Source organism: Lacerta agilis, chromosome 10 (assembly GCF_009819535.1).
Source record: "Lacerta agilis isolate rLacAgi1 chromosome 10, rLacAgi1.pri, whole genome shotgun sequence".
In the NCBI taxonomy this organism is placed as follows: Eukaryota; Metazoa; Chordata; class Lepidosauria; order Squamata; family Lacertidae; genus Lacerta; species Lacerta agilis.
The window spans coordinates 42,977,286-43,003,828 of record NC_046321.1 but is presented as its reverse complement, the minus strand read 5'-3'; the positions used below and the strand labels follow the sequence as shown (position 1 = coordinate 43,003,828).

The window sequence follows — 26,543 nt, the reverse complement described above, 5'->3', positions numbered from 1 at the left end:
GATGATTAAGACACAAGTTCAAATTCCTGCTTAACCAAGACACTTAATGAGTGACTGACCTGCCTTACTTTCTCTTGGTTTATGTTAAATGTTAGGATAGTATTGGGAATAAAATGGTGGTGAGAGGACAACTATGGAAAGTCAAGATAAAAATAATCATACTAGTACAGTACTCACAAACAATAGAGAACATACAAAAAACCTGATGGCAATTTACCAGTTTTAGTGATGAATATTTTTTATTCGACATGAATAATAGTAATATTTTAATAGTATGCATGAATAATGAAAAATTTTCCACGTGTAAATGACTTATTCAGACAGTGCTAGCAAGATGCTTTTCATTTTTTAGATTAAAAGTTGGGATTCTGAAGACATATAATAGCTATATCAGGGTTGGCAAGGGGGGTTATTGTGTTTCACCTGTGGATTGCATGTAGACCATCTCTCAATTATATGACAGTAACCTATCTGTTGAGTTGTACTTGCCTTAGTAGCCTAGTGTTGAGTTATTTCATTGTGAGGAATTAGCCACTTGTATATACAATGCATGCTCTGTAGTCCTGGCAAAGTCAGCAGTTATGCTGCTTGTAAAGTCAGTAAGAGACAGAGTGTAAGGCCCGAGTTCCTAGGAATGCTTAACAGAGGAAGGGCATGATACCAGTGCAATAAAATAAGTGTGTGAGTTGTGTGTGACATCAATGTACTATAGACCATAAAGTGACTCACAGTAGCACCCTCTTCTGTATCCTGCATCTCCTGTTGCTGAGTGGGTGAAATCCCATCCTGCTGTCTGTCTTGCATACATCTTGCAAGTTTTTCTCTCTTCTTTGTCCCACTGTGGTGGTCCTCTTATAGGTCTAGAGATACTTGACATCTTCCTACTAGAAGAAAGAATGAAAACAGCACTCTTTAACAATTCTATTCTCATCTCTTTCCTTTTAAACTCTGTTAATGGTCGTTCCATCTGTTTGTAAGGCATGTACCACAGCATGGCTGTACCACAGTGTGAAACTAAAAGGCTGCTCTTATAGCTTGATATTTTTATAGAATGCTGTATGTAGCTACTGTAAGCACGTATTTACTTCCCTTTTAGTTCTACTGTACTTTGTCCAAAATGCTTGTGTCAGGCTATAATGAGCTGGCTTTTTCTTGGCTTCTGTTCTTGGTTTGTTGGAGAGAAGCAAACCACAAGTGTTGGTTCGCACATAATGCTAAGCCAGTGCTCTGGTTTGTTTCTTCCCAGTGTGGCAGAGGCAGAAGCAGAGAAGGAGACACTAAAGAGCAGCATACCTTGGCAAGTCTGCATTAAACATTTCCTTATTTTTAACTATGGTTTAATGTTATGTACAAACCAGGCCAGTCAATAAAACAGCTAACATTTCCAATTTAAAAGCCAAATTAAAACAAATAAAGCTCTTTTTAATTGAGAGCTTATGCTACTTCTGGGGGGGGGGTGTTTATTTTAGTTATCAGATTATTTTGTGGCTGCTATGTGTAAGTTACAGTCTCACAAAATAGATGTTCTAGTAGATCCCACTATATAGACATGGGGTTCTCTTCTGAGTAAGCATGTTTTAGGATGGAAGTCCTTGGATTGTATAATCTTTTTTTAAAAAAACAAATCTTTCACTTTTAACCAACTACTTAAATACATGTGTATGATTCATCAGGGTTGTGTTTTGCTTTTCCATCACAAATATGTACAAATGCTAGTCACTGAAAATGACAAAACTTGGATTTAATCCAAGACTTGAAAATAGTGTTAGCTTTTATGCACTGAAAAATATCAAGCTTTCCTAGTGGGGAGGGATAAATAAGAGACTGTATTTGAGCAACTAAGCAGTTAGGTTCATCTGTGCCAAATGTTTTTCCAAAGTAAGTTGTATACTATACCAGTTAAAAAGATGTAGCTGCATGTGGTTTTAGGTTTGTTTGACTTGTTCCTAGGAGGAGAAAAAACTAAACCATGGAAAAACCTAAACAATAAGGTCTGAGTAGGGAACAATAGCCTGCTCTCAGTGTGAATATTATTGGAATACTATGCATGGACTTCATTAATTGCCAGTTTAAATGTCCTTATTTGAGTCAGTTCCAAACATGTTTTGAGGAATCTTAGCTGAGAGTGGGCTGTTCAAGGGACCATACTGTTTGTTTATGTAGTTACTTATTTTGACAAAGTCCATCAGAGGTTACACTGCTAAAGATTTCAGAAGTTTTATGTAACAAAATAAAACCTTTGTTTTTAAAGTTTTTGTTTAAAGTGTTTTTAAGTTTTTATTTATACTCTGGTTATTATTTTCCAAACAGAAACCCAGAGCAACTTGGAATACCTCTTGCAGAGCTGTTTTGTTTTTCTGGTATGATATGTCAGCTGATGGGTAGTTAATTTTTGATAATGAATTTTGCCATTCTCAAAGAATATTTTGAAGAAAAAAATACCAACCCATTGAATAAATTTCTGGTGGGGGGAAATGGGAAAAGAGAACAATGTTGCAAGAGAACAATATTTTTCCAGCTCGGGACTGAAATATTGACAGTCCAGTGATGCTTAGCTAACTTTATTGGCTTTATTGTGTTGTGTTTCAATAAGGGTGAGGTTTGCTTAAATTAAATTGTTGTAACTTGCCCTGGCACATCATGGTGAAGGGTGGGTAAGAAATCATATAAAGAATAATAGTAATAACTAGTAATAATGTAACCATTTCCAATTTTGACAGCAGTACCACAACAAATAGTTTGGCTGGCACTGAGTGATGATGGCTATAACTATGACTTTGCCCTCTAAGCTTCTCTACTTAAGTTTCATTTGGTCAAATCTGTTCCATTATCTCTTTTTCCAGCCCATTCTGCTACTCTTAATCATTGGCCCTGATAATTCTGAATATATTTCAGGCAGCACAACAAGACCTTTTTATTTCAGCAAGTGGAAGATATGCGAAGTATCTAATGAAATGCTTCCATTAGTGTAGGGTCTTCTGGCTATGCAGTGGAACTTCCTCTCCCTGTACATCTCCTAAATATGTTATTGGGGTTCTCCCAACCCTGTGGGGCAGATTTGGGGAGAGTGTGGCAGGCACATGGGGAGAAGAAGGGAGAAGGAAGTTCTTTTTTTGCTAACAGAACTACTTGGATACTGCCCTCTGTCTTTTAAGCTCCCCAGCCCCACCAATTCAAATTTAGCTTGGGGAGGAGAAGGACTGTGTTTTTTTAATTCAAAATGAATAATCTGTAAAAAGGTAAAGGACCCCTGACAGTTAAGTCCAGTCACAGACGAGTCTGGAGTTGCACCGCTCATCTCACTTTACAGGCCAAGGGAGCCAGCATTTGTCTGCAGACAGTTTTTGCGGGTCATGTGGCCAGCATGACTAAGCCGCTTCTGGTGCAACGGAACACCAAAACCAGAGCAGCGCCTGGAAACGCTGTTTACCTTCCCACCAGAGCAGTACCTATTTATCTACTTGTGCTTTTTGGTGTGCTTTTGAACTGCTAGGTTGGCAGGAGCTGGGACCAAGCAATGGGAGCTCACCCCGTTGCAGGGATTCGAACCGCCGGGCAAGCCCAATATGTAAATGTCTGAGCTAGTTTGAATAGCATGTTCTCAAAGGGGTTTGCAGAGGATGATGATTTTGACTTTGCCATGGTTTCCTACAAAACAGATACTGTACATTACATTAATATGAAAAATCTCAGTGAGAGACAAGCTTATCACCCTTCACAGTAACTGCACAGCTCTTGTCTTCTGCATGTCAGTGTATTCACAGTCCTGAGAATCTCATATTTAAAAAGACTCCTCCTCCTCCTCCTCCTCCTCCTCCTCCTCCTCCTCCTGATTTTTGAGATATCTGAACACTTGGAGATGCTGCTTGTGACAAGCTACATTGCTCCTAAATGGGCTAGGTGGGTGAGCTTGTGTGCCATGCAAAGTTACTTATTACTGTTTTGCACAATTGTTAGCACCCTTGCTCTTAACACAATCTCCTTATCATGAAAGATGTGCAGCACAGACAAAAACAATCCCAAACCATAAATTTGTAGAAGTATTGCAGAATAGGAGTTTAGCAAATTAAACACACACATGCAGGAGAAGTGTAACATTAAGAGTGAATGCCTAGTTCATTTTTTTCTTGGTGTGGAGATTCTATATTTTTTTAAGTGCATAGTGCGTAATTGTCTTCACTTTATGTACCCTAAAGAGTACTGTTTGTACAAAACAAATTGTTTCTTGCATGTCTGTTACAGAGTTAACCTTTTGCACACCTGGCATGACCAGTGGCTTAAAGAGATAAGCTAAAGAAAGACCCCTGTACTCCGTAGAGGTGTGGGTGTACCGTATGCGCTAGTTGTATAGTTAATGTGACTGAGAAAGCAAGTGAATAAGTAATTAGAAATGATGCAAGTGGAATTTCCATGGAAGATAGTATGTGCTGGGGCCAGAGTTGGAGGTTTTGGGATTTTGCTCCTAATTATTGTTTGCAAACAGCCTCGTATCAGTCTGAGTCAGCTATGAATGACAAAGGTGGATCCCCCCCCCTGTATTTCTCTTTAAGGATAGGTGGAAGCAGGAAATCAATATATGAAGTGTGTGTTCATGAAATGTAGAAGATCAGAGTGAGAAGAAATTTAGACTGTTGATATGGAAAACAACTGTGCCTTAGTTGGACCGTAGTTCCCTCAAAATAAAGTGGTGGAAGTTTAAAAACAGACAAACAAACTACAAGAGAATAAGTTTTCTAACTTGACATAATGTGATTGAAGGCACCCAGTGGGACACAGTGACTACAGGTTACTTCTCAGTTGCATAGGATATTGGAGATGCAAAAGCCCACTGCCCTGCCATGTGTAGAGAATTGCTGTTTAGATATTGCAATGCTTTAAGCCAAGTCCAACAGCAGACTTTTTCTAATGTTCTTGCGTCACACAATAACACCAGGACTGTTTTAGTTCTGTTGCCTGATTCCTTAGCAGGCTATACATGCGAGCCTAGACCAGTAGTTCTCAAACTTCCCCTCCATGGACCACTTGAAAATTGCTAAGGGTTTTTGTGGAACATTTAATGACATTTCTGCCTGCTGTAGCAATTACGGTGCATTTTGCTAGATGCTGTATGCTTTTTATTGTATTTTCTTGCTTCTTTAATTTCTTCTATTGTATCAAATTATTAACAGAGATGTTGTGGGCCACCTGAGTGAAGCCCACGGACCACTGGTAGCCTGCAGACCACAGTTTGGAAACCCCTACACTAGACTGAGGGTTTAGAAGCATTTCTGGATCAGCAGCTTAATTGCCTCTTTCCACCTTTGCCTGCTTGCCTTGAAAGAATTGAAATTTCAAAGTATCATTCTGCAATATGTGGAACATTACTAATGGCTGGAAGAAAAAAAAGAGTAAGGCTATTCAAAAGCATAGCTAGCTCTGGGCCAGGAACAGCCTAGTAAGACTCTTAAGGTACATTATACCTTATAAATGTTAGCTTCAAATGTGTTTACGTGGAGGAATAGTCCTTAATCTGAGGCTCATGTCTAAGAATCTGAGAAACATTCTTCCAGCTCTGATCTAAAGGCTTGTGCAGTGTGGAATTACTAATACTGTAATCCACCTCCCCCAGTATGAGGAAGTTTGTTCCACTAGTTTGAACAGATTGACTTTGTGTCATGTGTTTAGGAATAATGATGCAAAGTTTTCACCTAAAGTAAATCGCAAGGGATCAATTTTAAGTTCTGTTTAAAACCTTGTGCACTCCACTCTGGTTATTTTTCAGACATGAACATGTTTTCCTTCCTTCCTTCCCTTCTTCCTTCCTTCCTTTCAAACTTTTGTATTGTATAAAAATAGATTGTATTTATCTGAAGCATTTATACCCTGCTCATTAGCTGAGAAGACTCCCATAGCAGTGTACAAAAATCAGTAGTAAGAAAGAATAAAATGATTGTTTCATGAAACATTCAGAACAACAGCTTCCTTCATACCTTTAAGAGGCAGACTTATCAGCATTTCCATATATAGCTGAATGCTGATTTGATGTTGATTTCATGGCATTGCTACTATTCCCTAAATCAGGTGTCCCCAGACTTACCGGACCTTGGGCCACTTCCCCCAGCGCCGTTTGCGTGGAGGGCGGGGGAGCGCGCGCCCACATGCTATTTCCGGTGCACTTTCGGGTCAATGGAGCACCGGAAATAGTTTGTGTGCGTGCGCATGGGCCTCCACAGACCTGGAAGTGTGCCGGAAATGAAGCTTGTGCATGCGCACAAGCTATTTCCGTCGCTCCGCTGACCCAAAACTGGGTAGCCGCGCTGGTAAGAGCGGGCGGTGGGGGTTGCCGGTGCCCGGATAAATGAGCCCCTTGGGCCGCATCCGGCTCGCGGGCCTTAGTCTGGGGACCCCTGCCCTAAATGATCAATTTTAAAAAAAGTATAGCAAGTTTATCTTAATGTTAAAAGCGATGCCTTTCAGATGAATTGTTGGTATATTCTCCACTTGGTTGCACAAGCACTAATAATTCGAAAATCAGCTTCCAAAGATTCACCGGGTGGCAATCTTGGAAACCACTAGGTGCTGGACAAGTGGTAGGATAGCATGTTGGAGCTACTCTTGCGTCATCACAGTGCAACCAGCTTAACTCACTAGTTTGTGTAGAGACTGCTTTTGGCCAAGAATACTTTCCAGAAAATTTGGGGTTACAAGAAAATATTCATATGGGAACTGACTTGGATTATCTTACTCCTTAATAAGTACTTTTGGCATGCTATTTCCATCAAGGAGAGGATTCTGGCACCAGCAGTGACGGCCTGCTTCCAATTCTGTGAATCTTACACTGTTGTTAGATGACACACTAGTCCTCCTATCAAGTTCAACAGAGCCTAAGCTTAAATATCTCTTTGGATTCTAGCAGTATCCAAACAAGAAATATTCCCCTCCCCACCAGGCAACTACTTTTATTTTGATGTGTCAATGTCCTAAGACAATTCTGTATGCAGCATGAAAGCAATTTCAACTGCAAGAGAAATGCAATGGACAGTGGAACATAATGACACATATTCTGTCCTTGCAGTTACTTTTTCTTGAACAGTTTGTGTATTTAATTTTTTGATACAGAAAAATGTATTTACTGCCAGTAAACTAATAAGAAAAGCAAGTAAAAATGATTTGAATTGGATATGGCATGGTTGCCAGAAGGGAAGGAGAGGATCTCCCTGATGTGCAGCCAGATTTGGGAACTGGAGACAAGAAAAAACAGGTGACTGGCTTTTGTGTGTGCATTATTGTAAATGGCATAAGGCCCAATTTTAATTCTGCCATTAGTTCTTTCTGTGTACTGCAATAGTAATAAACCCTGTTTGACTCAGTACCGATGTTTACATGTTTCAGTCACACCCAGTAGAGATTATTGCTTGTTTGCTTTCATTATTGGTTGCTTTGACAGTCAAGATTAGTATGCTAGCACTGTAAAGTATAAGAACTCTCAGCATGAAGATTACCTCTTGATAGGTGTGGGAAAGTTTTCCCCCCTCAAATACTCTTAAGACATTTCATATTCAAAAAAAGCATGTAAATAGAAAGCAGAATGCTTTGGCAAGGCCTACTTGTAGGTTGTAAAGTTCTTAGCATTTGTATTGTGTGCTTTCCAGGTGGCACACAAGTGCTTAGTTGATATTAACCTCATAAAATCCTGTTAAAATCTTCTCCAGTGTTTCTACCACTGTTAATGGAGAGATCTTCACAGACTTAAGAAGTTGGCGATCCTTCTTTTCAGAGCCATGCTATGGCCTTGTACCTTTTGATTATCTCAGCAATAAAATTAAGTGGTTAGCAAAATAAATTATTTTTACCAAATCAAGTAAAGTCTAGAGTGCAGTAAAAACTGGGAGGGTGAATGGGCAGAACTGGACATCTTTGAGCACTTGAAATAAAGTTGGCTCACTATCCGTATTTGTCTGGCAGGGACAGTTGGAGGATTTGTAATTTCATTCCTATCTTTATTAAGAAAGGACCTCAGTATCTGGACTGCATTTTGCCCTTCTTTTTACCTGTAAAAAGCAAAGCAGACAAATTGTATTCTAGGAGATAACTTACAAAGTAACTGAAATGTGTTTCTATAATCTTGATTCAGGAAAAATACATTTTTTGGCTATCAGAAATTCATGAAAACTGGACTTGAACTCAGAATTTTTTGCAGAAGGCTTCCATTCATACTTACAACAATCTGTACTATAGATTTATGCAGAAGACAAAAGAATCAGATTGCTTCCGCTATGTGTACAGTACTAAAAAAATTAAAATAGGTTCCCTTGTCCTTCCCTCTTATATTTGAACATAAGTTTTTAAAGCTTTGCAGTAAGTTTGTATTTCTAAGACTAAAAAGTGTATAAATAATCGGAATAGTTTAGTATTTTTAAAAAAATGTGTCAAAATTAAACCATTTAAAAGGGGGTGGCATTGAAAAGTACAAAGCAGCAACTTCTCTGGAATTGAGAGAAACTATTCCCAACTGGTTGAACAAACATTTTGGTTGCCAGCTAGGGCTGACTTTAAATGGACCAGCTGCCTGTGTCAGCAGCATAGGGTTACCAGGGTAACAGTGACTGTTTAAAGAAGAATGTAGCTGAGAGGGCAAGTTTTTGATCTGTGAGTTAAGGGAAGGAATTTGGTGTGATCATGCATCAGCCCTCCTAATCACACACACTCAAGCACTCAAAGCTATGTGGGCGGTGTGTAGCAATTTACAATTCTGTTGAAGCTTGTATGAGGCTTCCAATTACTTCATTTTCGTAGGAGCCAAAGCACTTGGAGTGTACTATGAAAAACAGTACATTTGTGATTTTGAGGAATAGTGATGAGCAACTCACTGCTGTATGTGACACACAATTTGTAACTGCAGAGATAATTGATACCTTCAACCTCTGGATTTTGATGACTTGGCTTTCCCAGGGACAAGGAACATTCAGACCCATCTTCGGATAACACTTATCTCTAAAGGAACTGTAGATTTAGTCATAATATATATTACTGGCTTTTTTGTTACCTAAATTATTTTATTTCTAAATGATATATTCAAAAGATAGAGATAAAAAAATAAACCAGGCAGTTATCTATATCTATCTATCTATCCATCCAAGGGTGGAAATACACAAAATTAAAACCAAAATCAATCAACTATATTAAAACCAGCCAACATAAATTATGTACAAACCAAATGGCAATAGCTGAACCTTCTCTCAAAGCCCCCACCCCGGCCGATGTGTGTATTCACCCGATGATAAAATGAGAACAATGTCATGATACGACATGGTTTAGAGGGAATGTCATTCCAGAGACATGGGATCACACCCATAAAGCCCACCCACGAGTCCCCACCATAGCGATCTTATTGGGTAGGGGACCCTAACAGGGGTTCTCCTGTAAATATTAGGACTCAAGCTGGACAATATGAAAGGACACCCCTCCCCCCCATGGGACATAGTCATTTAGGGCTTTAAATCGAGGCCTGAAATACAGTAGGCAACCAGTGTAATTGTTCCAACATTAGTGTTATATGTGAGCATCTCTGGCCACCCTGGTTGCTGCATTTGCACTAGTTGCAAGTTCTGGACCATATTCAAAGACAAATGGCAATAACCCAAGCTGGAAGTTACCAAGACATGAATAACTGAGGCCAAGTTATCTCTGGATCGCTAGCTGAACCTTGGCATAGTAGGCACTTCAAGCCAGTGAAACCAGCTGAGCCTCAGGTGGCAAAGGTGACTCAAGGAGCACCACTAAACTACATACCTGTTCCATCAAGAAGAGCATAACCCCACCTAGAACAGGTCAGCCGTTCAATTCACAGTTCTGAGAACTACCTCACTACAAAACAGTAATCCTGTCTGGATTCAGCTTTAATTTATTGCCCTTTTCCAGGCCACTACTGCCTCTAAGCATGAAATCTAGGCAAACCAATGATGTTTTCTCTCCATTTAAGCTTGGAAAGTGATAAACGGAGATGAATGTAACAAATTAAGAACTGCCCTTGTGCAAGAGGGTAGGTGAAAATGATGGATGACAGTTAGAACAAAATTAACAGCTTTGAAAAGAAGTTTATCTCTGCTTAAGTGCAGCTTCTCAGTTGTAGGGAGAGGCATCTGGTAAAGGATCTGTGTAGCCAGTTTATGCAGGAAAGACCTCTTTGAAGCTAAGCTAATGGATCCATAAGGGTAGATAATTACTGACTGATGCCTTAAATTCTTAAAGGCTGAAGAAACAGCAGTGTACATAGTTACCGGTAAGTATTTTGAACAATGAGGTCAGTTTGTGAAAATATTTAAAGAAAAGGATGACAATCAGTCTTTGCAAACCCATGTGTATGCAGCATCCATAACTGAAGCGATACTGTGTTGCAATACTTAAGGTTCATTTTAAGATAAAATGGATTAGTACACTGACATGCATTGAGATGTAAGTCTTATAAACAATAAATACCGGTAATAAGTGCATCTGATCAATTAGATTTCTGCACTGCAGGGGGTTGGACTAGATGATCCTTATGGTCCCTTCCAACTCTACAATTCTATGATTCTAATCGGAAGTTTGTAACCTATTTTAACCAAAGGAAAATTTCAAATGATGAAATGGTGCAGGTCTTGTGAAAATGAGTTAAATAACCATTTTAAGAATTACTGTACGTTGTTGCAGCAGTGATGTTAGAATTTGAAGAAGAAAACATGAAGTGTGATTTCTAAAAGTTTCAGACTTATCAATAGTGTAAAAACTGTTTCACTATTGCAGCTTTTCTCCTCCAGAATGTTGGATTTTCTCCTCAAACTGACAAGTTCAGCTAAACTACAGGCATTTTTAATCAGCTGTTCCAAGGATTAAACTGTGATGTTAAGGTTGGGGGAAAAGGTCTTGCCTTTTCTGAGACCTTTAATATTACTGGCATTTGAGGAATGTGTTCATAAAGTTTGAAACTGAATGTAGTCTCTCTTTCATGTTCTGAAAACAGGCAGCTTTGGCACTTTGGTCTGAATCTTAGTAAATACCTTATTTTGTTGACTTCTCTCAGTTTATTCATTATACGTTAAGCATCTCCTTTGTATTCTGGTACAAGAAACTTATAACACTCACTTATTGTATATTAAAACTTTAGACTGGCTAAAGTGGTGTGTGCTTGTTGTTTTTTGCTAGTTCTTCCTAGTTAAAAAAGGTCTTTAAAAACTGGCAAATCTCATACTATCTTTGTAAGTTTCTTCAATTCATGTATTCCTTCTTAGCCTTTGAATGAAAAAGTGGTTTGGTTTACATGTTGCAGGAAGCCAAACTATGGCTTGCCATGAATGACCAAGGGTGCTGGTGGACAAATTGTGCTTGCCCTGCTCTTCCTTTTCCCAAGGCAGAATGAAACTAGCCAGAATTCTGGCTTGTTTCTCTCAAAATAAACCACAAGAGGAAGTCTTGGTTGAAGAGCCAGGCCCACTTGGAGAAACAAAACAATCTTTAAAATCAGTATTCAGTGCATTGGTGGTTAACTGCTTGTTTGCTAGATTTTGATCTAGTGAGATGTAGTTGGCTTAAGACAGCAAGTTTATTTAAATCAGACACTTCTGTTAGTTTAGGTATCCCTAGTTTCAGTGACTAGAACCAGGAAGTATGCCCATGATTTGTTTCTCCCTTTTTAGCCACTGGATATTTGTTTCCTCCAATAACAATGCAAATTATTTTTGTTCTGATTGAATAGGACGGCACTCCATATATATTTCTAAAAGAAAAAATAGGCATTTTGTTTGCAGGGTCAAGCATTTTAAAATGGATACCTTTCTATATCAGTATAATGGAACCAATCATTCAGTTGCCAGCTCTCTACCATCATTTGTGCTTAGGTTTATCAAAAGAAATAATCACAAGCTTTTCTTCGATTACAGTGGTACCTCGGGTTACAGATGCTTCAGGTTGCAGACGCTTCAGGTTACAGGCTCCGCTAATCCAGAAATAGTACCGGGGTTAAGAATTTTGCTTCAGGATGAGAACAGAAATTGTGTGGCGGCGGCACAGTGACAGCAGAAGGCCCCATTAGCTAAAGTGGTACCTCAGGTTAAGAACAGTTTCAGGTTAAGAATGGATCTCCAAAACGAATTAAGTTCTTAACCAGAGGTACCACTGTACAGCTAAATTTTGTTGCCCCTCATTTGTAGTAGGCAACAATGAATCTAGGAATTACTCAAAGTTAAGAACTTGATTATCCGAGGATCAGACTAATATATTGCACCCTATCATAGGATAAACTTCATAGGCATATTCTTTGAATGGATGACTCACATTAAGCAACATTTACTTTGCAAGATTTGCTTTTTAAATCCATGGTAACTATTGCCCATATTGTTACTCTATAATTTATGTGTGCTCTGCAACAGATAAAGCTGAACAGTTTGTTTCACCAAACCTTTAAGTAAGGTTTGGCAATGAAAATGGGACCCTCCTATGAGTCCCTTAAGAAGACTGGTCACAAAGAAAGGAGACATAGATATTTTTCTGTTTGTGATGTTTTGAACGACTGTGCTCTAGAGCAGTGTTTCCCATTTTTTTCTGACCATGGCTCCCTTCCGACCTTGTTTCCTTCCTGTGGCCCCCCACCCCATCCTACTGGTAGAAAGGTAGCTATTTAAATGTTTTGTTTATTCTGAGTAGACACTTAGTTATTTACTAGATGTAGGTCAGCAGTACCAGACAACCCTGCTCGGCTACGCGCTGGGGGCGAATTTCACCCTGCACCTTGCAGAGCCTGGTGCAGGCTGTCACCTGGCCCAGCGCTGGCAGCAGCTACAAGCAGTGGGCAAAATGGGAGCCTCAGCAATCACCCTCTCCTGCTGGAAACAAACCAGAACTGCTCCAAGAAAATGCAGGTGGCAAAAAGAAATGCTAGGCTGCCTCCTGGTGGGATGCCCCCTTACCTGCTTGTGATTGGCCAAGCAGATAGCCAGCCAATCAGGTTTTCTTTTTAAAAAAATATTTTTTCTTTTCTTCTCACTTCCCTCTGTGACCTCCTAGCCTCCTGCTGTGCCCCCCATTTACATTATTTTCACCTGTGGCCCCCTTGGAATATCCTGCCCCCCCCCGGGGGCCATATGGTCCCTGGTTGGGAAACACTGCTCTAGAGTTGTGGATCAGATGTGTGAGCTGTATATAAAAAAAGCAATAATAGCTGTGTGTAAACTTAGAGAACACAAATGGAGTCTTCCCAATGCAATATAATTATGCAAGATGAAAGGAATGCCCAGTGGGAATGTTTACTTTAGAAAACAGTAATGCTTTATTTAATACACATAATTAAACAGCTTTTTGAGTGGAAAAAAAATCTTATAACAGTGGCTGTATAATAAGAGCCAGTTTCTGATCTTGATAATTTGGTCCATCTGTGTTGAATTAATTTATGTTTACTACAGCCTTAGCAGAAGTACTTGATTTTAATTTACGTAACATGAAAAGAACTGACCCAAGTATCTGTTTAAATAGAAACAGACTAGATTGCACAAATGAAGGGTGGGGCTTAGTACTTGACAAAAATGTTGAATGGAACTTTGGTAAACCACTGTTGGTGACCACAACACATATTTTCAGCTCTCTTGGAGGATAGCATCAAAGGAGCCTGAGAATCACAGAATTGTAGAGTTGGAAGGGACCCCAAGGGTCATCTATCTAGTCCAGTCGTTGCAATGGAGAAATCACAGCTAAAGAATCTGACAGATGGTCATCCAACCTCTGTTTAAAAATATTGAAAGAGCGAGAGTCCACAACTTTCTGAGATAGCCCGTTCTATGCTCAATTAGCTCTTACCGTCAGAAAGTTCTTCCAAATGTTCAGTTGGAACCTCCTTTCTTGAAATTTGAATCCATTGCTTTGGAGCCTACACTGAAGTTGCACAATGTTAACCCATTTTTTTTTAGTTATCAAAAGGCTTTCATTTAATGGAATCATATTTTTGCCCCACCCCAAATATGTAATATTGACAGAATGAATATTTGTAACATTGCAACGTAAGTTAACATGTGTAGTCGGTGCATTTGTTCTTTTTAAAGTGTGTGCATTCAGCTTCTGAGAGAAGTAGACCTGTTACATCATTACCACCTTGTGTTGTGTTGTGTTAATGGGAAAGGATATACATATTAGGACCTTTTACTGGGGGGGGGGGTTAAATATTTATTTTCTTACATTTATGCCTCACATTTCTTCCATCATGGAGCCCAAGATAGCATACCAATGGTTTCCTGTCACTGACCAGACCTGATTTGCTTTGCAACGTGGTGACTGAAAATGCTATATGTGAGACTCATCCGAGATGTTCTCTAGTTGCACATTTGAACAATAACTCCTACATAATACTACATAATAGTATATTCTTTGAAGACGTAGTTCTTCTAAGAAAGCAACATACAGAACAAGCATAGTAAGAGGCTGACTTTCAGAAGATAGTGGGAACAAATACTAGGAGAAAGCAAGAAGCTGAAAGATCTTTGCTTCAGGAAAAGACTAGGCAACCGTCCCCAATTACACTCAGAGAATCTGTATGCAAAGCATGTGCTCTACCATTGAAATATGGCCTCATCCTGGACATTAGAGCAAGACAATGGTGTTCACCATGCTGGGCCTGCAGGTTTGAGCCCCACCAACCTCTCTAAGCTCAAAACTGGAAGAGAGGAGTTGATAAGAGGTTTGGAGCAGCTCTGAAGCTTTATGCGATGTCAAAAGACCTCCCCTTTCCCTTCAATGCAGTGCTAGCTACCTATATAATTTGGCTGCTTCAGTTAGCCCCTTGGATGCTTTTCTAGTAGACATTGCAAGTGGTCAGCCAGAAACCTGGTGGAATTGTTGAAAAGTAAATGTAATAATTGATCCACCCCACCCCACCCCCGCCAGCAGAAGACATCTTTGCAATATCTTGTGCTGTATTTTGTGTTAGTTGCGTTTCTCAATTAAGTAGCAATCTTCAGTTAAAGAACAGAATGGTGGTAAAAATAACAGCAAAAAATATAGTGTCTTTATGGATTACCCCTTTTAGAATAAGTTATGGCCAGCACATGTATGCACACTTATTCTCTGCAAATATTACTTACCTAATTTGTTTTGCTTTCGGAACCAATTTTTATTCCAAACAGCTTTCTTGACCCTCTATAATAGTTGTTTTCAAAACTTTGATTTTTAGGTCGTAACTCATTTCTGTGGAAGGGCGACATGATGTTTTGAAGTATGACAGAAGTACTGATGCTGTACCAGAGGCTAGAAATATTAATGGCCAAATCTAGGTGAGTGTATGTACCTTTCGCCAGATGTTTCTCTTCACCACCTTCTGAACTTGCCTGAATAGTTAAAAACCATGCTCAAGGCAGCATGAAAATAAATACATAATTACAAATGTAGTAAACAAAACACATCAAAAAGTTCACAACCAAATCGAACAATTCACATAAATCATAATAAGATCTAAAAAGAAATACAAAAAATAATATCAATAACAGCAACAAACACTAAACAAATCTTCAGGCCAAAAGTCTGTTCAGCAGCCTCAACTTTTGTAGCTGGAGGTCCCAAGTCAGGTGGGAATAGACCAGCAAGGCAAGGAGCAGGACTTCCAGGATCTTACTGTGAGTAAGATCCAGTTATGTCCACTCACTTGCATAAAATGAACTAATACAACACGACTTCCAATTTACTCCTGGAGCAGATTTGGGGAGATGTGGGGCCTGGAGGGGGGAAGGAGGACAGGGGAACCCCACTGCCCTAGTGGGCACTCACTCATGCCATGTTGGAGCTCACCCTATAATGTAGTTTTTTTTACAATACATGCTTACATTCTGTCTGTCTCCATTGATGTACAATTGTTTTTCTTCTGCCAGTTTTCTTTAATGGTTTGGGAATATAGTCAATTTATATGCCATTTGCATGTTTGTTTTCATTTCTATTTTTAAAATGCATTTTCTTTTAATTTGGTTTTAGCAATCACATGGTCTTCTAAAGAAGTCATGGGTAGCTGTTGTAGCTGTCCAGATAAAGAAGCAGTCCCTGATAACCATCGAAACAAATTCAAGGTAGGGTTTTGTCACCTTTAATGGGCACAGAATTCAGATTACCGGTATGTGGTGGCGGGTTAGGGACAGAAAATGTGAAATCAGTAGGGCAATTTGGAAATGTTTGGATTTGTCTTTCTCTCTTGGTGGACTTGCTTTTTAAGAAGATAGGTTGTTAAAAAATAAATTAAGCCATAGTATTTGTATTACATATAGTATCCTACTCTTCTCTAATTACCACAGAGACAGCCTAGATTTCTGTCTTCGCATCTCTTAGCATTATTAGCTAAAGATAGTTAACCACCACTAATAGCCAGTCTTGAAATGCCTAGAGGGAGGGTGGAAATATATGTGGCCTGGATAGTCATGGCCCCATGTTAAGAGGAAATAAAATACATTTGAACTGTATTAGATCAGGAAGCCAAATTTATTTGTTAGTTTTATAGATTTATTTGTTAGTTTTATAGTTTTAAATATTTGTATCAAATATTTGCTTAGTAGAGTTAGGTAAGGTACATGACTGTGGCTTAATAAATTGAGGTTTGCTTTAAATATATAGTATCCATTTTATTTTATAGGTTATTAATGTGGATGATGACGGTAATGAGTTGGGTTCTGGTATAATGGAACTTACAGACACAGAACTGATCTTGTATACCCGTAAACGGGATTCTGTCAAATGGCATTACCTCTGTCTGCGCCGTTATGGCTACGATTCCAATCTCTTCTCATTTGAAAGTGGTCGAAGATGCCAAACTGGACCTGGTATGTATAATAGCTTTTTGCTTGTTCCTATAGAAGACCTAGAAAAGAGAAAGGGAGAGTAGTCACTAAACACCTGTATTTTGAACAACAGTTGGTCTGAATTAAAACAGACAAAAATCCTCCCCTGCATTTTAATGAAATCCAGGTTAGTACTTCCTACCTTTCTGAAATCAGGTAAGGATTTATTCACATCACCAACTAGGAACCTTAGAATGATCAGTCATCATTTAATACTTCAGTATGCTAATAAGACCTCTGCAGTGACCCATATCTTACCTGTCTATGAGAATATGCTGACTCATATAAAATGGAGCTACTTGGTTCACACAGGGAAATTGCACTAGCCTTGTAATTTACTTTGACCTGCTGACCATCTTGCTATACTTTCTGAAATATCCCTCACTTTCTAAATCAACTTCCCCTGTAGCATGGAAGCAGAGAAACTGGGTGGTTTTTGTTGGGGGGTTTTTGGGGGGTGGTGCTGGTGGTGGAAGATACTGGATTACAATCATGTATTTATAGTGTGTCAGAGATCAGTCAATTGCATACTGAATATATTGCAGCATTTATGCCAAAAACTTGGATAGATTGCTTGTTTACTTTAAAATATTAATAGCCTACCTTTGTGCCTCAGGGCCTCCAAAACTACTTACAATAATAGAATATCAACATACAGGAAAGCAGTTGGACAGAAGGTTAACTGAACGAGTATAACAAGATTGCAGAGAAGCTAATGGATGTTTGATATCATTCTTGGCTATTTAGTACATATCCACACTTGAATCAGGGTTTTTTGGAAGGGGGATTAGAAGGGAAATAGAGGTGACAAGGTATGGAAACTTGACAAAAAATTTAACAACCCTCTTAAAGAGGTCAGATGTGATATTACTGATGATCTAAAAATAATAGGAAGAGAACATGTCGCTAAAAATGGGCCTCCTTGCTAAAAAAGTGGAAGGAAGCCAATGCCACACATTTTTAAAAGGGAACCAATGGACAGCCAGGAAATTACAGGCTTATTAGCCAAACCTCTATCTCAAGTAAATTGGTTGAAGGCATAGTTAAACCTAGACTTATTAAACATGCTGGGTGGAAGCCAGCATTGCACAAGCAGACTTATTTTTGCAGAAAAGGACCTCACTTTTATTTCCTCTCTCCTGCATGCCCCCCAAATCTGCTCCAGAGGGTTGGGGAAGTCTCTGAAGCAAATGGGAGTATGCTGGTGGGAGGAGTGGAAGGTGGAAGCTCGTTTTGTGAGCAGAATTCCATGCATGGGCACCATTGGATACAATCCATAGAATAACATATTTGAGGAAGAATCAGTATGGCTTCTGAAAAAGGAAGTACTCTCAAAGCTTTGATGTGCTTTGGCAAATATGTTGATAATCCAATTGACGTGGTATACTTGGGAATTCCAAAAGGCTCTTTACAATATCCCTCTTCGAAGGTGCTTAACTTTTTATATCTTACATCTATACCGCACCTTTCCTTCAAGATGCTCATGATTCTCTTCCTCCCCATTTATCCTAGCAACAATCATGTACTATAATATTTGGTGATGGCTATTGTTTTACATTGCTTTTAAGAACCACTTCATGGATGCTAATTGTGTCATTGGCTATTCTTCTCTATACTGAAAGACGCTCAGTTGTTGGGGAGAAATAGGAAAGGGTTGCTGCTTTCATGCCTTGTTTGTGGGTTTGATTGATTTTTGGAACTCACATAAATTGCCTTTTGTAAATCGTATTTCTGCTCTAACCTATCCCCTAAAACTTGGGTATGGATAAGTGATATAAATTGGAAACATTTGTAAATCCTCAAAAGTGCAGTGCCATTTTTATTGATCATGATGGGGTTGTTTGTTTTTACTAAAATTTATCATAGCAGAAGAATCTTCAACCATTCTATTAGCTCCCAGTTACCGTATATACGTGAGTATAAGCCGACTTTTTCAGCCCATTTTTTGGGCTGAAAAAGCCGCCCTCGGCTTATACTCAGGTGAAGCGGGCGGCTGCAAAGGGACAAGCGGCAAGAAAGGGATCCTTTCTTGCTGCTTGTCTCCCCTGCCCTGCCGATCCCCCATCTGTGCCTGCTCTCTGATCCCTCGTCCTGTGCCTGCTCTGTGCGAGGATCGCCGCCTCCTCCTCCTCCCGTCCCTTCTCCCCGAAGGGGAACAGAGGTAGCGACTGGGGCAGTGGGAGCAGGACAAGTTCACAAGTATCGAGCAGGCGCGCGAGCCGGCTCAGCCCCAGAGAGCCTGTTGCTTTTGCCCCCATCCCATCCCAGCTCAGTCCGCCATAGAAACTGCCCACCCTGAAACTACCCACCCCTGAAACCTTCCCAGAATCTGCTCCCTTAATTCCTCCCTGAATATGCCCCCTCCCCCTGAGCCCTCCCTGTAAAGAGACCTTTCTTTCCAAGCCTTCCCTCTTAACCCCTGCCCATCCCAGCTCTGCCCACTGTAGAAACTGCGCTGAGACTCTATGATCCTGTGCCTGCTCTACCCCTGCCCATCCCAGCTCTGCCCACTGTAGAAACTGCGCTGAGACTCTATGATCCTGTGCCTGCTCTACCCCTGCCCATCCCAGCTCTGCCCACTGTAGAAACTGCGCTGAGACTCTATGATCCTGTGCCTGCTCTACCCTGCCCATCCCAGCTCTGCCCACTGTAGAAACTGCGCTGAGACTCTATGATCCTGTGCCTGCTCTACCCTGCCATCCCAGCTCTGCCCACTGTAGAAACTGCGCTGAGACTCTATGATCCTGTGCCTGCTCTACCCCTGCCCATCCCAGCTCTGCCCACTGTAGAAACTGCGCTGAGACTCTATGATCCTGTGCCTGCTCTACCCCTGCCCATCCCAGCTCTGCCCACTGTAGAAACTGCGCTGAGACTCTATGATCCTGTGCCTGCTCTACCCCTGCCCATCCCAGCTCTGCCCACTGTAGAAACTGCGCTGAGACTCTATGATCCTGTGCCTGCTCTGCGCAACGCATCGGGGAGGGAAAAGTGGGGAGAAAGTGCTCCTCGATGCTTTTCCTCTGGCCCCAGAGAGCCTGTTGCTTTTGCCCCCATCCCATCCCAGCTCAGTCCGCCATAGAAACTGCCCACCCTGAAACTATCAACCCCTGAAACCTTCCCAGAATCTGCTCCCTTAATTCCTCCCTGAATATTCCCCCTCCCCCTGAGCCCTCCCTGTAAAGAGACCCTTTCTTTCCAAGCCTTCCCTCTTAACCCCTTCCCCCATCCCAGCTCTGCCCACCCTAGAAACTACCCACCCTGAAACTTTCCCAGAATATGCCCCCTTGCCCTTGATGCCCTCCCTAAATATGCCCCAACCACCCCTGAAACCTTCCCAGAATCAACCCCCTTCCCCCTTAATCCATTCCAGAATCTCCCCCCTTAATTCCTCCCTGAATATGCCCCCTCCCCCTGAGCCCTCCCTGTAAAGAGACCCTTTCTTTCCAAGCCTTCCCTCTTAACCCCTGCCCATCCCAGCTCTGCCCACCCTAGAAACTGCCCCCATCCCAGCTCTGCCCACCCTAGAAACTGCCCACCCTGAAACTTTCCCAGAATATGCCCCCTTGCCTCTCATGCCCTCCCTAAATATGCCCCACCCACCCTGAAACCTTCCCAGAATCTGCCCCCTTCCCCCTTAATCCATTCCAGAATATTCCCCTTGCCCCCTGAAATGTACCCACAATATGCCCCCTTACCCCTGAGCCCTCCCTGTAAGAGACCCTTTCTTTCCAAGCCTTTTATTGGTATTTATTTTTATTTTTGAAATTTACCAGTAGCTGCTGCATTTCCCACCCTCGGCTTATACTTAAGTCAATAAGTTTTCCCAGTTTTTTATGGTCAAATTAGGTGCCTCGGCTTATATTTGCGTCGGCTTATACTCGCGTATATACGGTATATCTCAGTTAATGTTTGAAAGCAAGTACATGTATTTGGAGACAGCTGTTTAACAGTGCTTTAGATCCCCACTTAATCCTCATTAAATATTACTAAATGTGGCAGAATGAAGTATGTTTATATGGTTTGCCTTCTGTAACTACCAAAAATTATCCTTTTTCTCCCCAGCCTGTTGTGTAAGCATCAGTGTTCCAACTTGTGTGGGGGACTGTGTTTATTTGTGGTGTTAAGTGTTGCTCAATTTAATAACAATCATAAGGAGAACAATTTAATTCCCCAACAGTGTACCAGTATATTTAAGGTAACCCAAACATTATGAGCTACAGCTTCACAATGTCATCTCCAGTTGGTGGACCATGAAAGCATTTTCAAAGGTCATATCAGTTGAACCATAATTCTTAAAATGCAAAGCACACCTCCATAAAAAAGAGGATATCTACCAAATAACAGTGGAATGCCACAAATCTTACAATTATATTCTGTTCTGAAAATAGTCACAAGTACATAGATTCATTGCATTTTGCCATTTTAGATCAGTTTCTCTTGAAGCAGGCATAAAGAATTGCTGTGGGGAATGAGCATCTTCTCAATCAGTTCAGTTATGGCTGTTTTCTTATGTGCTCCCTGATTCCTAATGAGGTTCAGATGACACTACTGGTTGCTACTGGGAAAAGTCACATTCTCTCCCCCCCCCACCAAATATACAAAGTAGTTTTGTGTTCCATAAAGCTTATTTAGGATTGTGATGTAAGTTGCATTAATGGAACTTGTTTCTATATAACATGTAAGTTAACCAAAAGCATTGCTGTAAAACCTGTGTTTTGGGTGTCCTTCAGTGAGAGCATCAGTAATGGTGGGTAGGCTTTCCTATAAAATAACTTGCCAGTCATTTCCTAAAATGCAGAGACAAAGAGGAATTGGATTAAAAAAATTGTTTCTAAGTGCAAAAGTCAATATTCAAAATAATGCTTTGAATCCAGTGAAGTTTACCTTTTAGTGCCAGGACTTCTGCATTTTGCAGTGGAGCTCCTTTTCCCATGTGTGCCCCAAATCTGTTTGGGGGTTGCACCAACCCCCAGGAGCAGATTTGGGAGAGAGGGTGCATGGGGAGAGGAAAAGGAAAGAAAGTTGCATTGCCAGGTGGAAGTCCTTATGTCAGTGGGACAGCTGGGTTGGATATAACCCACAGTTTCAGATGTTAAAGGATATAATTAGATGAGTGTACTATGTACCAGTTATACCACAGAAGAATGTTGGATGAGTTATAGGGCTTGTGTTTAGTTCGTGCCTCTGCAGATGTTCAGGGCAAGTGCTTAGGGTTCATCAGTAGATGTTCAGTTGGGAAAGAATTGTCAGTTGTTTGAAGACAGAAAGTTCAAAAGATGTTGCAATAAAATACAAGAGCTTCCAGTGTTTCATAGTCAGAGTAGAACCATTGAATTGGACTGGAGTAATTTTATTGATATTGGTAGATCTACTCCAGTGTTTCCCAAACTTTGGTCTCCAGCTGTTTTCTGACTACACCCCCGACCTAGGTCCTGCTAGCTAGGGATGATGGGAGTTGTATTCCAAAAACGGATGGAGACCCAAGTTTGGGAAACACTGGTCTATTCTAAGTATGGCTAACATTGACCACGAACCACTAATTGTACTCAAAGCCCATTAAGAATAGGATTCCATTTCTGTTGTGAACAAATTTTGATGCATTCATTATTTTATTTAGCAGCTACCTTGGAAAAATATGGACTTTTTTGTAGCACTGTGGATCACAGTCCATTTAGTCTGAAGCATTATCTGAATAGGTTTTATAGCATAAATGAGCGCAAGTGGTGGACAACTGTGGAAATGGTGACAAATTTAGTTGACGACTAAAAACATGAATATTTGAGAGTGTGCATAACACAATTAGATACTGTTTAGAACTTTTTCGTTATTATATTTGAAATTTGCTCAGGGTAGTCCTGCTCTTAATACATAACCAATTTACTAAAATTTTCAGGTTTTACAATCTGCTACCACACCTAATTGTGTTGGCTGAAACGGAGTAGTGGATAATAGTTTTGATATGTTAGATAAGCTAAAGCTCAGCAGTAGCAAAAACACATACTTGTTAACAAGAATGTCAACTTTAACTTAATGCTTTCAATGGAAGAATAATCCAAAGCTGCCAACTGCACTGGTTCTCTTTGCTGATGATGGTAAGTTGGGCTCCCTCTGCTGTCAAAAGACAAAGTGGAACAATACTAGAGGAAAATCCATGGTATTGTCTACTTTGTTTCTGTGTCTATCCTTGAGACCAAATTGGCTTTGTCTGTATCACCCAAATCTGTTTTATATTCCTTCATCCCTTAACCTTCACATGAACTTTACCCTTTGTCAGATCCTTCTTACCTCTTTGTATAGGAATTTTATATTGATTTTGTTACAAATACTGAGCAGAAAATCTGAAATACAATTTTGCTGGAGCAAAACCGTGTTCTTTCAGGCTTACCAATAAAGTTTTGTTTCCTAAATTTTCTCTCTCTGGTTATTGTTGCTTTATCCACTTTACCTTTTGTTTAAATCTGTGATCATGAGGAATTTAAAACTTTTCAATACATATATAAAAGGGGTTTAACATAATTTAGTTTGATAGGTCTTTTTATTAACAGGTATGTGCTTAAATGGACTGTACAACATCTGTTATTGGAAGCTTATTTTATTCATTAAAGGTATCTAACAGATTCTATGTTGTTGTAGGAATATTTGCCTTCAAGTGTGCTCGTGCTGAAGAATTATTTAATATGTTGCAAGAGATCATGCAGAATAATAGTATAAATGTGGTAGAGGAGCCTGTAGTAGAAAGGAATCCACATCAAACAGAGATGGAAGTTCCAAGAACTCCTCGCACACCTACCAGTAAGTTTATTTTTTCTGAGTGTTGAATATGACACTTGAGCTCACTTGCCATGTTCTCATTTGAAGTGTGTTAAAATTCATCATAAGATTTAGACCGCATCGATTTCAGATGATGAATATTGCAGGTGAATTCACCCACAAATGCTGTTATTTCCCAAGCATCCATGCATGCTAATTAGTTGTTACACCAAATAATAAAAGGATGCCATTCAATACAATGGGGTAACTGAATTTTCTTTTTAATCAGCACCTGGGTTGAGTGGGCAGAGTCTACCCAATGGGTATCCAAGGTATCCTTCCTATGGAGATGCTTCATCACATCCCTCCAGCAGACACCCTTCCGTAGGAAGTGCCCGTCTTCCTTCAGTAGGCGAAGAGTCAACACATCCCTTGCTTGTAGCAGAGGAGCAAGTAAGTGATTTGGGGTTTGACTTCACAGTTGTCATATTCCAGTCTAATTCTCTTCCACTTTCTCATGATTGCTGTGATTGTATAAATTTCTATTGAAATCATTGCCAGTCTTGTTCTCTATGGTAGACGTGCTCTGAAGCAAGTTTCTGGACTGAGTTCATGTTGCCTTGTACCTACCCCTTTGGGATATCACCAAAAAATATGGTCATAAGGAAAAATGGAGTAAGACAATGTGTGGAGTAGCCATGTGACCCCACAGCTGACACGCTATTCTGTCCTTTGCAGGTCCATACATATGTGAATACAACAGGTGTACAGGAGGAAAGAAAAAACAGGCCAAGTGTGCGTACACCTCTGGAGCGAAGGGTTTCTAATGCAGAAACAAGCAAGGCAAGGGAAGATGAAACTTGTCCAGATGATAGAGATGCCCAGGTTGTACTGGAACCTGAAGGAGTCAAATTTGTTTTGGGTCCAACACCTGTCCAGAGGCAGTTAATGGAAAAAGAAAAAACTGAATCCACTGGGAACAGTACTCAAGGTGGTGGAAACAGTACTGAAACCAGTGGCAACAGTACTCAAGCTAGCGGGAGTAGTAACAATGAATGGGACACTGGGTATGACAGTGACGAACGCAAAGAAGTTTCCTCTGGTAACAAAATAGCATATGAAAATGTAAATAGGTTGCCTATCCCTGGTGCCCCAGGACTCAGGAGAGGTCGTCTGATATCATCCAGTACCTCTGACACCCAGAATATCAACAATTCAGCTCAGAGGAGAACTGCGTTGCTAAATTACGAAAACCTGCCATCTTTGCCTCCAGTTTGGGAAGCCCACAAGCTAAGTAAAGAGGAGGATTACAGTTTAGGACCAAAGACGCCGTCTCTGAATGGCTATCACAATAATTTAGACCCCATGCATAATTATGTCAATACAGAGAATGTGACGGTGCCATCAAGTGCTCACAAAGTGGAATATGCAAGACGCCGGGACTGTACCCCAACGGTCTTTAACTTTGATATTAGGCGACCAAGTTCAGAACACAGGCAGCTCAATTATATACAGGTTGATTTGGAAGGTGGCAGTGACTCTGACAACCCTCAGACTCCAAAAACTCCTACCACGCCACTTCCACAGACTCCAACCAGGCGCACAGAGCTGTATGCTGTGATAGACATTGAAAGAACAGCTGCTATGTCAAGCTTGCAGAAAGCACTGCCACGTGATGACGGTACTTCTAGGAAAACTAGACATAATAGTACTGACCTGCCTATGTGAGCCTGGAAAGCATTAGTTAAATCATTTGCACCTTTTTGAAGTTTTTTTTAAAAATGAATGCTCTGTTTTGATTTTTAAATGCTACACCACATGTTATAGATTGATAGATTTTTTTCTGAATGCTTCATGTCATGTGCTTATTTAAGGGAATTGAGATAGAAAGAGTATTGAATAACACTGTTTCATTTTACAATGGTAGTTAACAGCTTTCAGACAGTGTTGCCATCTTCTTATAGTGCCTATTGCATTGGCTGAAAGTTGGATAACATGCCAGTTCTGGCAAACTTGGCCATGTGCCTAAAGTCACTGAAGGCATTATGACACTTTTTAAAATGCCTCCTGAAACTTTGTATTAACAAGCAGGTCAGTATTTTCTCTCATAGCATAGGCCCATAGATTCACATATTCCAGTTGAATTTATGGCATCATGTGGCATCGACGAGAGAGATTCTGGTCAGTTTGGGTTGAGCCATAACAGGGTGCAAATTCCTTTTATCTAGCATGTGTGGGCTTAATGATGGTCTGGCACATAAATCAGTGCTTAGTTGATGGGAGAGGATGACAGGCAGCTGTCATCCTCTAAAGCCCTTCCAGTAGGAGCAGCTTGTGACTGTCCTGCACTGTGTAAGTCTTTTAATAAAGCCAATTATTAAATTTGAAATTTTAATACTGAGTAGAGTGCCATTACTTACGAGTGGCTGACTTGGGAGGGATGAAATCAGCAGTTTCATAAATATATTAAAGTATAGCACTTGGTTTCAGTCCTTGAAATAATGACCAGATGCACTTTAAAACCACTGACCATAAATCCAGCAGGTAGTAATTTTTAAAAATGCTGTTTTGTCACAGATTCATTTGCACTTCAGAAAGACACTGTGTTGCAGTTCAAGGATTTTATTTTTTTGCTTTTTGCTTTGTCCAATCAAAAGTAGCAGTGACTAATCTGAAGAAAGTGTACCATTTAGCGGGGAAGTGAGATAAACTTATACTTTTGTGTGTGTAAAGGTGGCATAAAGAATATGGTACGGTACTGTATTGATAAAGAGCTATAAATTGTTTTTGGCCAGGATGCAGTGGATGGCATTCCTGACTTTGCTTACTGCTGGAGCCCTCTTTGTCCCATTATGCCCCCCACCCCACAAAGGGCTGCTCCCAGAAACCTATTGGAGCAACATCCCATGCAGTGTAAAGGGATGCAGCTGAAAGAAAAAAACCAGCAGCCGTTCCATGCAGATGTAGAAGCACTAT

General features: G+C 40.3%; 1 protein-coding gene across 2 annotated transcripts in view; it reads left to right on the top strand.

The window, feature by feature from the left end:
* The window catches only part of FRS2 (fibroblast growth factor receptor substrate 2), a 33,377-nt gene extending 7,415 nt beyond the window's left edge, over positions 1-25,962 (top strand). The window contains exons 2-7 of one of the 2 annotated variants that reach the window (XM_033161479.1): positions 15,173-15,272; positions 15,964-16,055; positions 16,613-16,799; positions 23,451-23,609; positions 23,857-24,020; positions 24,306-25,962. In XM_033161479.1, coding sequence (XP_033017370.1) covers positions 15,990-16,055; positions 16,613-16,799; positions 23,451-23,609; positions 23,857-24,020; positions 24,306-25,295 — 1,566 coding nt within the window. In that variant the 5' untranslated portion in view covers positions 15,173-15,272; positions 15,964-15,989 and the 3' untranslated portion in view covers positions 25,296-25,962. Of the gene's footprint in view, positions 1-15,172; positions 15,273-15,963; positions 16,056-16,612; positions 16,800-22,863; positions 22,910-23,450; positions 23,610-23,856; positions 24,021-24,305 lie in introns of those variants that run through there. The other variant, XM_033161480.1, reaches the window with a different exon arrangement.
* The last annotated feature ends 581 nt before the right edge of the window (positions 25,963-26,543 follow it).